The 15,183-nt window shown below is 41.5% G+C and overlaps 1 protein-coding gene across 5 annotated transcripts in view; it reads left to right on the top strand.

Annotated features, from left to right (window-relative positions):
• FNDC3B (fibronectin type III domain containing 3B) overlaps window positions 1-15,183 on the top strand; it is a 361,319-nt gene that overhangs the window by 100,408 nt on the left and 245,728 nt on the right. For 2 of the 5 annotated variants that reach the window (XM_045037263.1, XM_023260400.2), the window contains exon 3: window positions 178-253. The exons of the other annotated variants lie outside the window; for them this stretch is intronic. In XM_045037263.1, the coding sequence (XP_044893198.1) occupies window positions 178-253 (76 nt within the window). The remainder of the gene's footprint in view (window positions 1-177; window positions 254-15,183) is intronic. 5 annotated transcript variants of the gene reach the window in all.

The following is a 15,183-nucleotide window of genomic DNA, read 5'->3' as shown; positions in this document are numbered from 1 at the left end:
ACGTACTTCTCCCCCTTAAATTTGAACCAGGTCTAAGACGTATCCTAAGTTTTGTGTTTATACAGGATTCCGTGCCACATACTTCCTGTCTAGTACATAAATTCAAGTAATAAAACCGTTGAAGAGAAACCCCAGATGCTCTAGTATTAAATTGAAATTAATGTGTTATTTTGGCAGGTCATTCTCGTTCAAGTTAATCCAGGTGAGACTTTTACAATAAGAGCGGAGGATGGAACGCTTCAGTGCATTCAAGGTAAGGAAGTTTCTGTAAGCCTTCTAATCAGAGGGGTTTCTCCTTTATTTATTGTTTTAAGGAAGTAAAGTTTTTCTTTGTGTCTGCATGTTCTTTTCCAGAAGTAAAATTTATCTTGGATTTTTTAAAAACTTTTTTATCCTTCTGTAAAATAGGGTCCCCTTGCTGCTGACGCAGGCCTGTGATGTGTAAGGGACAAAATCAAAATGCCTCTGGTATTCTGTCGGCTTTTACGTGAATTAATTTAACTTGGGAAAGCTTGCAGTATGTTAATATATTATGGAATTTGGAAAATGTTGAGATTTTGAAAGACTTTAAATTCTCAGCTGAGAACGCGAACTTGTTCAAAGTAGATAAAAATTTCAAATATATATTGTGATGCTAACCAGATGATGTTTTTAGAGGTAAAGTCTGTATGAAGTGTCTGTTATTTGCTACTGATTAACAGAGGACTCTAAAATTTAGGGGCATAAGACAACAACGTTGATCATCTCACAGTTTTTGTGGGTCAGGGATTTAGGCACAGCTTCACTGTGTCCCATGGCCCCGGGCCTCTCAAGACGCTGAAATACAGGTGGGGGCTGGAGCCACAGTCATTGGGAGGTGTGGCTAAGGGTCAGTCTGTTTCCAGGCTGGCTTGAGTGGTTGTTGGCAAGATCTAGGTTTTTGTGGGCTATTGGCGGGAGGCTTCACTGAGTTCCTCGCTAAGTGGCTTCTGCACGTGGCAGCTGGCTTCATCAGAGCAGCAACTAGAGGGCAAGAGGGCAGTACTAGGTCCCGCCCCCTCGAGAAAGGGAATTGCACAGGGTGGGAGCCCTGGCAGGAGGGAATCATTGGAGGCTCTTTAAGAGCTGCTCGCCCCGGTCTTCCCTCTGCCCCTAGTAAATTATGTTCCTCCATATGCAAAATACTCCCTTGCAAGTTCTCTGTTACAGCATCAACCCCGAGTCCAGAATCTTGTCATCTAAGTAAGTTCCAGGTGTAGGGTGACTCTCCTTGGGTGTAGTTCTTTCAGTACAGCTCCTAGGGCATTTCATTGAATTTCTAGTTGTGTAAGACAATGCCTCCTCTCTATAGTTCACTTTGGAAAGAAGTGGCTTAGGTAGAGTTCTGTGTGGGAAGCTCAATCCGGATCTGTAGTTTGCCTGTAAACTCTCCCGTGTGGGAGGACACTGTTTGTGACAGCTCTTCTTGGCAGTGATTGGGATTATAGGGATTTGCCTGTAATGGCAAATTCAATACTAGGTTATTGGCTGGACTAGAATCTGACCAGAGGCCTTATTTTTAATTTTCTGGACTTGTTCACCAGTATATAAATGAATGAAGGGAAATGCCCGTTAGTTTGAGTTTCCCATAATGAGCTGCATGGAAAAAGGGTGGTTTTTCTATTGCTTTGTTTAATAGCAGAGCATGCTGCTTTGTGGTTTTGCTACTTGGTTTTGTACCTATGAGAACAAAATTTAGGGAAAAAAAACCTTCTACTTTTGGAGAAATGAGTGTATTTTCAAAGATTCAAGCCTAATGAATTTTAATTGCAGTTAATCTGAAATGACTTAACCATTCTATTAATGATTTTTACCGATTGCATTTCTCTGACCATTATGTTCCTGAAATTGATCTTTGGTGTTCTAAAGCATTTAAAAACTGAATCTAGGCTTTGGTGATGAACCATACAAAGAAACTTCAGGTAAAAGAAGAAAGGAAATAAATATATTAAAATAGTATGAGATACAGAATCTTCTATGTACTTATAGTTCTGTAATAAACAGATACTGTCAACAAATAAAACCTCAAGATCCACTGTCTTTAAAAAAAAAAAAACCACTCTAGAAAAATTAGGTAAAAAGTCATTTCACCTACATAGAATGAACCCAGTATTTTCAGTTCAGTAAGAAAGCATTTGAGCTTCTGGTCATGGTCACATTGGAGCCCCATGAATTAATTGGCAGGTAGACTGTGTTCCTCTACAACTCGAGTGTGTGCAATATAATCTATAAAAAGCAAATTGCTGAGTAGATCAACATATATGAAATCCACTCTTGTGCCACCTGCTCTTATTGTTCTGTGTCTAAAGTCTGCGTGCATGCATGCATGCCTGTGTGTGTGTGTGTGTGTGTGTGTGTGTGTGTGTGTGTGTGCTCGCGCGCGCACGTGCTCATCTAGTTAGCATCTCCCCCACTTTTTTTTTTTTTTTTTAGTTCATGTCAGTAACTGGTATACTCTGCCAGGAATGTTGCAAGTATATCACTCTGTTCACAATTGGAGCATTGTATTTATTCATGATGATACTTGGAGATAAGTGACATTAACACCTCTTCCAGTGATTTCAGAAATGCCTTTGACTAAAGCAGAGTTGTGGAGCCAATTATCTTTGGCTTCCCCAGCCTTCCTATCCTTTGCTCTCTTCTGAACCCCCAGCTACTATGGTTATCTACATGTGGGGCATGGTGGTACCTGGCCCAATTAATTGAAATGACACAGGATGTGAGAGACCAGGAGACGGAACCAAGTGGTTGGGTAGAGCTTGGGAAGCCCTGGGGCAGCAGGATGAACTGCAGGAGCTGAAAGGAACCAGGAGCTGAAAGGAATCTGGAGTCCAGACCCAGGGACTGTCACTGTTGTATAATAGACGGTCCCTGAGCGTCCCCCACAAATAAGCCTTCTGTCGAGTTCCAGTGTAAGTGAATGCTTCACTCCACGTGGGTAGAGCATATCAACACAGAATGTGGGAATGGGCACTATATTTGTAAATTCCAACACAAATTGTAACATTTTTATCCTTTCCCTGCAATTTACATCCCTGTTGTTGCTAATACTTATTTAGTTCTCAGGCTAGGCTTTGTATTCTCTCATTTAATGGATATGATAGTATACATGAGGCTGAGGCTCATGCAGGTTAATTTAAATACGCAAGATTCAAAAGAGGCAGAGTTGAGTTTTCACCCCTTGTGTGTCTGATTGGAGAGCATGAGCTCCTTACTGCCTTGCTCTGTGGCTTTACATCAGGGAACCGCAGTAGTAGGACTCCATTCCCTTTGGGCATGTGACAAGAGCAAGGTAGGTTTCTGTTCTAAAATAACAGGATTCTGGGTAGGATACCAGGATGAGTACTCAGATGGCCAGGATGAAGTACAGGTGGTTTGCAGAGCAAAAGCCTGTGGTAGAGACTGGGTCTATGGAAGAAGACAGATGTCCTGCTAACGGAACTAAGAGCAGAGAGTGTGACACAGGAGTACTGATTTAGAATTCCTGAAATTGTTTCTGCCCAAAGTTAGGACTGGGCCCAGAGTTGGGTTGGGCTGAGCCAGGTGGGGCTTCCAGTTCCAGCTGCTGTAAGAGGAGGGGGTATTAGGGGAGAGGACCAGTAATGCGGGAGGCAGCTTCTCTTGCTTACCTTTTAAAGACCCAGTAGGAAAAGATCTGAAAAGGAATTTTATTGTAATAGGGGGCTTCTGAAAGAAGTGTTTGCATTTTGCTAGAGATTGAAATGAAGAGAATAAAGTTCTCGTTGTGGTCTTTCAACAGCAGCCGGCAGGCGGGGAGGTGGTTTTTTGGGGGTGTTTGAGAGGGTGTTGGTTGTGGCCTTTCTGGAAAGTTTGAAGTCATAACTATTGCTTATACCACGGTTGAAACTGGCAGCGTAGTAACTTTGCTATTTCAACACTACTATTTCAGCGGGTTAGGGATTGCTGTTGGAAGTGGAGGGGATTAGGGGTAGGGAGCGCGGTTGGTTGTGAGGCTTTCCTGGAAACTCTGAAATTACACCATATGACGTCAACCTTCTTTACTTGAGTTTGTTAGCCTACTGATTTTCTCTATAGGACATTTATGACATCACTAGAAAGACACCAGAAGCTCATTGTGATGCCACGAAAAGGCAGTTTGGCGAGTCAGAGCAAATCAATATAAAGAATATGGTTACTCTGGGGGGAAAACAAGACTTTGTTTTCATGAGAATGTCCTTGGTGATAATGAAGGAAGAAAAACACAGGAAACGTACAATTTGCCGTGAAAGCAAATTCATTTCTAATGGAATATTTCTCAATATTTTCCATGGAGCATGAATCATAGGTCTTGAAGGGGCCACAAAAGGTCATAGTTTATTCTCACTTGGAGGCAGCAATGTACCTATGGCACCCTAGACAAAAGATTTTTCTTTCTTAGGCCAGATGAAAGTATAAAGAGCCAATTGTCAGGGGGAAAAAAGGAATCTTAGCAATCAATATGAAGTCTTGCCTTTGCTTAAATTCAGGAATTAATAGAGGGCAGCTGCGGGTCTCTCCTATTATTTTCATATCCATGTCTGGGCTGAGGTGCTGGCATCGCAGCCTTCCTTCCTGTCCACACATGCCATCTTTTTATCTGGGCCATTTCTCTGTTCTCTGTAAAATCCTGCAGCCAAAACAAATACTGCACTTCCTTTAGGGCTCTGGGTCTGTCTCCTCCAGGAGCCCTCCTGGACCACTCCATTCCATTATGACCTCTGCATTCCTGGAGGAGCAGGTAGAGGTGGCATTGCCTGGAACAGCCTGATGATCTGTGGGTACCTTTCTTTAGCTCTTGAATTAGACTGTGAACTCAGTTGTGACCCAGTGTCCTCACCCTACCTGCCAGCCGCACAGCCTCTTTTAAGGGACTTTTTAAAAATGCTTTTATTATTTGTATGTGTGAGAGAGAGAGCGAGCACATGAGTAGGGTAAGGGCAAAGAGAGGGGGAGACAGAAGATCTGAAGTAGGCTCTGCACTGAGAGCAGAACGCCAGACACGGGGCTCGAACTCAAACTGTGAGATCATGACCTGAGCCGAAGCGGGATGCTCAACCGACTGAGTCACCCAGGCGCCCCAGCAGCCTCTTAGTAATTATTAACTAGATCCTTGACTGGCTCTGGCATCCCATTAGGTGTGATGATTTTTTAAAATGTTATTATTGTGCTGGGAGCTTAAAAATGTTTAGTTCAATACTTTTTGTGGTCTCTAATGTCTCTGTAGAAGGACGTCCACTTTTCAAAAATGTTGGATCATTGAAGCTAATCAGTTTCCTTTAGAGAAACATGTTTAGAATCTCAAGTACTTTCATACAATATATTACAACTTCAGTTTTTACTTGTGTTTTAAGACTTATATACAAATCGTGAGCCTGAAGAAAACAGGTGGATGTCATGGTGATAGGAGAAAAGACAGAATAAAGTAAAATGCTTGGGAAGCACCATTAATTTAATAAAGAATACTATTTAGAGATAACCCAATTGTTAATGTTTTCTGCCCGATATAACTTAGACGCCTTTTACACATGTGGTTTACTCCGCTCACTTGTGTCCAGGGAGTTGAGACTGTGAAACGACAGCAGAACGTGTGGTAGGAGGTGAACAGGAGACCCCTGCTCCGACATGGCTGTAGCTTGGCTGCCATCAGAGTATGGAACGTTCCCTCCCCTACTTATTCTCTGCAAGCCTTCTTCAGTTCTGTGTCTCATTCTCCTCCTGCTCCACTGAGTGTGGGAACTGTCTCATTGATGAACACCATGCTCTGCTCGGGGGCTCCGTGAATGACACCATTGAGAGCGGTTCCACATTTCTGAATCTCCTCGATTGTCTCCCACCCCCCTCCCATCCTTGTATGATTCAGCACCCAGACCGCCACAGGGACTTTAATGTTACTTTTTTTTTTTTTTTTTAATTCCCCCATTTGGTGCCTTAAGTGCATTTATTAGACTTGTTTGGCACATTAAAACACTGACCTGTCATTCTTGTTAGGAATTTTATGACAGGTCCAAGGGGACTCTCGCTGTCTCTTGCTTTGTGTATCGAGAAACGACATGAGTGGTGTCAGAGCTGGGGTTTACAAGTTGAGGCAGACTATAATTTCACAAGCAAAGCGTCTATATGGTCTACTCCTTTAAAGCAGACTCTGCATATAAATGAGAAATTCTTGTTTTACTGGCTTAGAACCAAGGGAGAAGACTGTGACAAGTGAAGTCGGTCTTCTGAGGTTGATTGAGCCCTTGCCTTGGCTTACATCTGCAAACAAGTTTTTCATCAAAAATATTTGCGTGGTTTGAGAGTGAAATTAATTTTATGTGAGTGCCTTACTTTCTTCTGAATCTTTGCAAACTTTCATTACATTGAACATGTAATTGTTATTGGACTATGTTTATTTGTAGAATGTATTATATATAAGTGGAAATTTTTTTTTTCTTATTATAAGACTAGGATTTTGAGAGCCACTTTTCTGTGTGAGAAACTGCCTTAAAAACGCATTTCTTTCGCAATAGGGGCATGGGGGACGTGGGGCGGGGGGCGGTTTGTGAGTGATCGCTTATCTGAAATGTTACATGAAGAGTTAGGCCTCACTTGAAAATCTTTTAGAATTGCCCAGACTAGCCCCAGTGTCCTGCGTGTCTTTCTGATTGATCCCAAACTGTATTTGGTGAGGGAGGGTTCACAGTCCTTCAGTGAGGTTCTAAGCTGGGAAGGTCTGAGTTTCTAGGAAAACTTGGACTTGCTCCATCAACTTGCCAGTCCGTCATATAGCTCTTAGATGTCAGCTTCCAGACAAAGCGGTTTTGCCTGTGTGTGTGTGTGTGTGTGTGTGTGTGTGTGTGTGTGTGTGTGTGTGATATTGGTCAAAAATAACTGTTAGCATTTTGGAGTATACCCGATCTCTGAAATGTTTGGGAGCTTTACTTTGAACGTGATGATTTGGCTTTGCTGTCATACATAGACGTGCACAGACATATGTTGTGAACGGGCATTCCATAAGGGGACCTGCTAGGCCTCCTTCAGACCATAGCTTGCTGCTGAGCAACTGGAAGTTGACCAGTAGGGTCGTCTCCGCAAGGGCTGGCAAGTACTGATGGGCCTAGAGGAGAAAGTCCAGGTCATGGAAGGGGTGGGAGGAAGGTCTGTGATCGTCCATGCAGCTGTCATCATGCCGGGATTGAGTAATGTCATGAGACTCGGTTGCATCAGTGCCAAACTATGTCGCTTCCCAAGAGGTGTAAAGTCCGTCTCCACGGAGGTACCCAGTGTATCTGCTTCTTTCTGTCCTTCTTCTGCCCTTGCCAGTTATCTCGATTGTTTACATCTGTTCTTACATTTACACAGTTAAGACAAAAACTTCACCTAACGTTCCATCGTTGGGCTTTCTTTGGCCTTTTTTTCTCCAAGGAAAGTTTTGTGATTTGATTAGTTAGCAGTTATAAGGAGGATGTTCTAAGAGGAAAGGCTATGTAATGTGATCCCTGGTTGTTTGCTAGCTAATGCTTAATCCCTTAGCCTCAGTTTTTCTCTCTGAAAGTGGGGATGATACTAATACCTATCCAATACAGTTGTGAGATAATCCATTGTAAGGGCCTTCACCACCACCACCACCACCACCATTATCTAGCAATATACACAGGTTTGCTGATCTTTTTTTGTTCTAAGGAGATGTCGTGATAAATTGTGTGCAGGGACTTGATTTTCTGATTCCTGGAAATCAGTGGAAGGTCTGGCCTTCATTTTACTGCCTACGTACTCTAGCCTTGCTTTCTTGGGGTTGATGGTGATGGCAACAGATCAGACGTTTCTGCCAAACGTTTATGGGAATGTATGTATTGTTCAGACGTAGGTTGTGGAGAAGACCACGGGCCCGCTGTTCCACTCGTTTAGAGTAAGCTCTCCTGTAGTTCAAGCCTCAGCTGTTGCTTTTCTTGGGGGTAATAAATAGTTAACTCTCAGAGCATGCCTGAGCAGCCATATTCAGACAGGCCTGTAAAGCAGTTCCTCTGGGTATGACTTGCCTTTTACATTTCAATTAAATCCCATGCTACTTTCAAATAAAATAAAATGTATTTATCTAAGTAGACTCCACACCCAACGTGGGTCTGGCACCCCTGACCCTGAGGTCAAGAGTTATGTTGCTGTACCACTGAGCCAGGCAGGCATCCCAAATTTCATGCTACTTTTAATCTTTATTTCGTGTGTCCTGCTTTTAGGCAGTACCGAAGGGCTGTAAGGCATATGGGTAGATCTTTATGGGCTTTGAAGTGAGATTACCTGGCTTAGAAATTCCTTGCATCTTGTAGGTCGTAAAATCAGTTACTTCTCTATTCCTCTGTTTTCCTATCTGTGGAATAGGAATGACAGTATCCATCTTGAAGGGTTACCCTGAGGATCAAATGACATACTGTGTAGAAAGCACTTAGCTTCTGGGTCATTGTAAGGTTCCAATAAACAAGAACCATGTTAGGCCCCCAGTTTCCATTATGGCCAGACATTGAATAACTCTTCATTTTTGTTACCTGCCATTTTAAAGTATTCCAGGAAAACCCATGTGAACTTGTGTGATTGGTTAGCTTTCTTTCTTTCTTTCTTTCTTTCTTTCTTTCTTTCTTTCTTTCTTTCTTTCTTTCTATTTTTTTATTAAAAATTTTTTTATGTTTATTTTTGGGGGGGGTTACACAGCGCACAAGCAGGGGAAAGGCAGAGAAAGAGGGAGACACAGAATCCGAAGCAGGCTACAGGCTCTGAACTGTCAGCACAGAGCCCGATGTGGGGCTTAAACCCAGGAGCCGTGAGATCATGACCTGAGTTGAAGTCGGACGCTCAACCGACTGAGCCACCCAGGCGCCCCTGGTTAGGGTTTTTTAGATGTCTTCACATTCTTGTCATCATGCTCCAAAATAACACATTCAAAAATTTTACGATGGGAATTTAGCTTGTGTGCCCTTTTACCTTTCAGACTTGTTAAACAATGGTTAAAATGCCATTTCTGAAGGTACCACTGCTTGGAGTTGCTTAAATGTCGCAGTTCTTTGGATGTCAGATAATTCAGAAGAGCAAATGGTGTCCCATTACCTCACTTGTCTGCCACATTTTATTTCACAGCTTGTAGTCTTTTGGGTCTTGCTTTTTTCTTTCTGTAGTTTTTACTCTTACAACTTGAAACGGAAACTGTCGTGTCGGAAGTGCCTTTAAAAGAAACTGTAAAGGGTTCTTCAAAGGGTAGGGTTCTCAAGACCAGGGATCAAATCTGGTGATCTGTGTATCCCAGTGCCTTTCCAGCACCTGCTAGGCATTCAGAATAAAGAATGTCATTTACTAATAAACTGCTAAAAATCCATGTCAAAGTGATGGGAAAATTCTGAGTTAATTCACAGAGATTCTTTTTCCTTTTTGTTTGTTATTGTACTTAATTATGCGTACTCTTAGTTTTTCAAATTAAGATAATGAATGAAGGGAAGAGTGCTTTTCGGAAACACCCAGCCCTTCTGACAAAGTCCATTAGGTATATGGGTTAGGTCCACTTATCTGTAAAAACGGTGAAGGAATGATTATTCATTCTTCTGGTAATTTGTTTCCTTTTGTGGGGAGAAGGCTGGGAACATCTCGGAAAATATTTTTAAGGCTCTTTAATAGTAAAAGACCAACTTTATTTTTTGTGTTATTAGCAAATATTTTCATGTAGATTACTCATTAATGTTTTATAAATGTCTTCGTGTGGTTAAAAATTACCGCATTTATCTGCAGGAGTCAACTCTCAAACTCTGCGTCAGACCCAGGAATAGATAGAGTACACTTTTAGTTGCAAATGAGTCTCGTCACTGAATTAAATGGAGTAATTTTTCTCTTTGTCTACCGCCATTGTGATCTAAGGGGAGAGGGAGGGAAGTGGGGAGATGGGCAGCAGGGAGGAGCAGGCAGGAAGGAGGCCAGGAGAGCCTGGTGTGGGCAGGGGGGCTGGTGGTGGCATGTAGAAGTGGGAAGGGCAATCAGGTGCTTAGGGAGGCGGTCATGACTTGTTGACCAGTGCGAGCCCACTGAAGGGATAGAATGAGTGATGGGTGCTAGATGAATTGGACATGTCTCTAAGATAGATGGAATCTGCTCTTTGAGAAAAACTTTTTTCCTTTAATGAATATTTTGTACTCCTTCCATCCCAATTGGAAAAGCAACAGGATGAACAAAACAGGATGAGAAGGCAAAGTTAAAAAAAAAAAAGTAAATAACTTTTTTCTGCTTGTCAACTTGGCTGTTGCTTCTCTGAGGACACTTTTCAGTGACTCGGAACATATTTTGCGCACTGTGTTTTGAGGATGTGAAGACTGCTGGGTAAAAGGTGGCGGGGAGGATGTTTTAAGGCTTCTTTCTGGGCCCATCCAAATGTGGAGAAAGCTGGCCTCAGAATTGCCCAGATCAGTGACTTTCCTTTATGATGTTTGGTGTGGGGTTCTTTGAATATACCCACATTTCTTATGTGGTTCAATGTAACCTCCTCTCCCCTCCCTGACCCTCCTTTTGCAATTTGGAGAGAAAAGGTTTTTTTTTTTCAAGTCTTTCTGTGTCTTGAGTTAAAGTGGAAGCATTTCATAATTTAACTGTGGCACCTTTATGGAAACTTTGTATGTTGCATTGTAGAGCCAGAATTAACACCAGTTTTGTGGTAACTTTCTGGCTAGAGGAGTTTCCACATTTTTACTTAATTTGAAGAGCTTCCCATCATTACCGAATTGTAATTTCTATTCTAAACTGACAAGAAATGGAGATACAGCATCAAGGGAAGAAAAGTCTTTAGGAATAGGAGTAGAAACTTAAGATCAAAATATAAGCATTATTCTTAGTGTATTTTTTTAAAAAAAAATTTAATGTTTATATTTGAGAGAGAGAGAGAGAGAGTGAGCGTACGTGCACGAGCTGGGGGAGGTGGGGTGCAGAGAGAGAGGGAGAAGCAGAATCCAGAACAGGCTCCAGGCCCGAGCTGTCAGCGCAGAGCCTGATGTGGGGCTCGAACTCACGGACCATGAGATCATGACCTGAGTCGAAGTTGGAGGCTTAACCGACTGAGCCAACCAACAGGCGCCCCTATTAGTGTATTTTTGAGTGAAAATGTTATTCTGTGAGAGGACTGGCCACGTGAATTTTATGTTTTGTTTTGCAGTTCTCATTAAAGTGAATATATACACGCACCTCATGTAAATGTCCTGTTAAACTCTGGTTTGCTTGTCCTTTTCTTGACGTGCCCAGTCTTTAACAGGTTCCAGGGTTGGATTATTTTGGTTCTTGAGGATTGGATCTTTCAACATCGGTTCAATGGGTCTCATGCTACATCCAGCAGCGTTGATTTTCTGTGCCTACTGTACCAACAGAGAAGCAGTGAGGTCTTTGCAAGTAGTGTAATCAATCTCTATACTTAAATTGTCTTGGAGTATAAGCATGAAATAGTTATAAAATATTAATAAAGTACAGAATACAGCGGAAGCATGGTATGTTATCCCATAAATTAGAAATTAAGATCTGAGTTAACTTGGTTAATTTATTCCTTTTTTTTTTTCCCTTAAAGTTTATTTATTTTGAGAGAGAGAGAGAGTGAACAGGGGTGGGGGCAGAGAGAGGGAGAGAGAGAATCCCAAGCAGGCTCTGCAAAGTCAGCACAGAGCCCGATGCAGGGCTCAAACTCATGAAGCCGTGAGATCACGACCTGAGCCAAAAGCAAGAGTCTGACGCTTAATCCAGGCATCCCTAGTTAATTATTCTTAGTTAATGATCAAGACAGTTTTTATTCTGTGAGTCAAGTATTCACATTTTAAGTGACCTAGTTCTTGCATCATGTGCTTAAAATAAATAACATCTCTGACATCTCAGAATTTTATTATTGTTTTTAATATTTATTTCTTTATTTCCCCCCAGAATTTTAAAGCTGGTTGTATTAATGTGGTGATTTGTAAATTTTGCTCATCAGATGACCCAGGGAACTTAAAAAAACAGTATAACAAAATAAATGCGGTCGATCTTTGGGTTAATTTTAGGAAATTGTCAGATTGTAGAGGGGTAAGGCCTGGGCATTAGTCGTTTTGAAAAGTTTCACAGTTGATGCTAATCGCAGTGGAGATTGAGAATCACTGCTTAACCGAATCCTCAGGCTAGCTTAAACTCCTAGGCCATGTTTCCCCTAGTAAGTTATACTGCACATACTGCGACCCTTGTCTGTCCATTTCATTCAGGTTAGTGTTCTTGAGGAAGTTTTGCAGTTTTTCAAAGTGCTTAAAGATCTTTTATTTTGTATTCAGATACTTACTAAGGCAACTCTACACGGAGGTTGTGTTTATTAAACCTGTTAACTAAAATTGGCCTCAAACAAGGGCCATCGAAGAGAAATTTGATCTCTGCAGAGTACAGATTTGTTTTCTCTCTCTTTAGACGTAAACACAATATTTGTTCACCTGTTGTAAACTAAAATTCAGAATTGATCAGAACAGCTAAGATTGCTTAGGGTGGATGAAGTTGGAAAAAGTGAGAAAAGAACCATCTGACCACTTGGTGCTTGCAGAAGCTGCCTTTACCCTGTTTCTGCTTGACTTTATGAAAGAATCAGGGAAGCACTGTTGCTTCCCTCTTCGTGTCCTTCGTTCTAGATTGTACCCACTACCTCGAATGGGGGCAGTGTCCAGGAAAGACCTTGGTATTTGACTCCGGTCGTCCCACAGCGTACGTGAATCCAAGGGATTGTATCTGGTGTCAGGTGCGGGTCATTACCAATCACTTTAGCAGGGAGGTTGTTAAAACACACATTGCTGGTACCAGCCCCAGGGTTTCGGGTTCTGATTTGCATTTCTGAGGAGTTCCCAGGTGATCCTGATGTTTTTGGTTCTGGGACCCAGCTTTGAGAACAACTGAGGTGAGGTAGGTGAAGGGCACTTGTAAGGAAAACGGACTGTAAGGGTAGCACACTTAAAAGAGAGAACTCTTAGGATTCAGTTTGGTCACAAAATGGACAAAAGGGGCAAAAAAAATCCACGTGAATGCAGAAAAATGAGGAAGAATCGGCTTAAACTCTTCGATCATAAGCTCAAAGGTAAAATTTTTTTTTGGGTCTGAAATTTTTTCCCCTTTGTCTCCTGGAATTTTAAAGACCTGACATTTGGATCAGGGACTCTGTTTTCAAAGGATTTGTTTGTAAACCGTCTTTCAGTTTACGTCTTCTAACTCCATTGCCATTTTATCAGGAATTCCTCTTTCTTTGTGCCTCCATTCCCACATAATGAGACTGTGATTGCCAAAGATATCCTAGGAATATTTTAAAGTTTAATGAATAGCATTAGTGTATGTGGGGATCACCGAGTTAGGAAACTATTCTGAACAGATCAACAGGTAATAAGCAAGTACATTTCTTTCGCCAGTTAGCTGTGTTCTACATAGTAAAAGAAAAAGCCAAAAGGGGGAGGGTAAACATAGATAGACCCATATGGAAGTTGGCTTCAGCGTGTATCTTCTAGAGAAATATAGGCAGGTTTTAAAGCATAAAACTGGGGGGGGGGGGGGAAGGAAGTGACTCAGAATTCAAAATAGATAGGGTTGCACACCAGTAATGGTCCAGGAACAGTGCCTGGAGAAGAGAGGAGAAACAAGCCATGGGAGGCATTTGGGGTTGGTGAATGACTCCATAGTAACGTGGAAAACAGGATTATACATATTCTTTTTTTTCCCCCTCTGGTGGACAGGGCATCATTGTAGGAACTCAGAACTTTGTGCCTTGTTTTAAAAATCTGTTTCAAGGGTCAAACTGAATTCCAGACCGATTATTAGTAATTAAAGTTACAGCTCTTGAAGAGCTTCTCTCATGATCTCTAGATGAGTTCTGCTGCTGTTCTGTGACTTGAATTCATTGATCATTTTTCTACTCCTCATTGCACCTGTCATGCTGGTATCAGCAATTAACATTCCTCCGACGTGAATAGAATGCCAGCCTCCATCTCAGATGGAACTCAAGAACAACAGGTGCATTCTACCTGTTTCTTGGCTTTACCCGGGGTGGTCAGAAGGCAAGTAATTAACCACAGAACAGACTCTGGAGAAAATGAGATTCTTTCAGATTTGAGCCAGAGTGCTGAAAAGTGGCTCTGGGTAATGTATTTAGGAGACGTAGGGAATGGCTCAACAGGAAGGGTGGAATAGCCTTGCTAACCTGACCTCTTTAAATTTATGTCAAGCTTGTTTCCCTTTGTCGATACAAATCTTAACTGTGTACCTTTCACAGACCCCCTGTGTTGTGCAGCTTTTTGTTGTTGTTGACTTAGGTTCACATCCAAGGTCACTAGACTTGAACTCCTAAGGTGAAAATCAGCTGATTATATTGTTACTTTTCCTCCTCCCTCTTAAATGAAGAAACCTGACAAAACCTTGTGGCTCTGATTAGAGGAAGAGTCCCCCTGATACAAATTTAACTCTGTTCCCATTCACTCTAGTTCCAGTAATCAGAACCTCGCTTTCCTCACCTGAGAGTAAGAGGATTGGACCAGATCATGTCTAAAATTCTTCTTACTGTTCAGTGTTCATTCCTCTCTCACTTTAATTCCTCTAGAATTCTCCACCACTTATATGTTCCTAATTTTCATGAAAAGACTAAGCTCTTAAATAGGTTCGAGTGTGGGCAGATTTCAAGAGCTTAATTATCTAGGATTTTCTCTTTGCAAGTGAGATGTTAAATTATCATTTGAGACTCTTTAGGTACTACAAGAATTTCTCTGAAATTTTATTAGCATTAAGTTAATTTTGACTAGGAACAAAAAAAAGGGAAAGAAAATTACCCAGGATTTTTTTTCTTGTTTTAATAATTGCCACATATTTTTTAAGTTTAGAGAATGTTTTATTAATTTCTATAATCAAACCAATGTAGATAAGACTTTACGTGTACAATACAGTGCATTACCCCTGTACAAATGGAAAAAATTGTTTAATATTTCTAGACCGGTATGGCTGTTAATTTCTGTAGTTTGCCAACCCAACACTGTACAACTGAGATACTTTTCCCAAAGTTGACAGCACAGCTAAAGTTTCCAAAAATTCATATATATAATATGTGTGTGTATGTGTATGTTTGCATTTTCATAAAAAGATCGGTAGCAGTATGTTACGCATCAATAGCAGCAACAGCTTTCCTAGGTTCTGTAGTCA

Source organism: Felis catus, chromosome C2 (genome assembly GCF_018350175.1).
Source record: "Felis catus isolate Fca126 chromosome C2, F.catus_Fca126_mat1.0, whole genome shotgun sequence".
NCBI classification, from domain to species: Eukaryota; Metazoa; Chordata; class Mammalia; order Carnivora; family Felidae; genus Felis; species Felis catus.
This window is presented reverse-complemented; position numbering and strand designations above follow the sequence as displayed.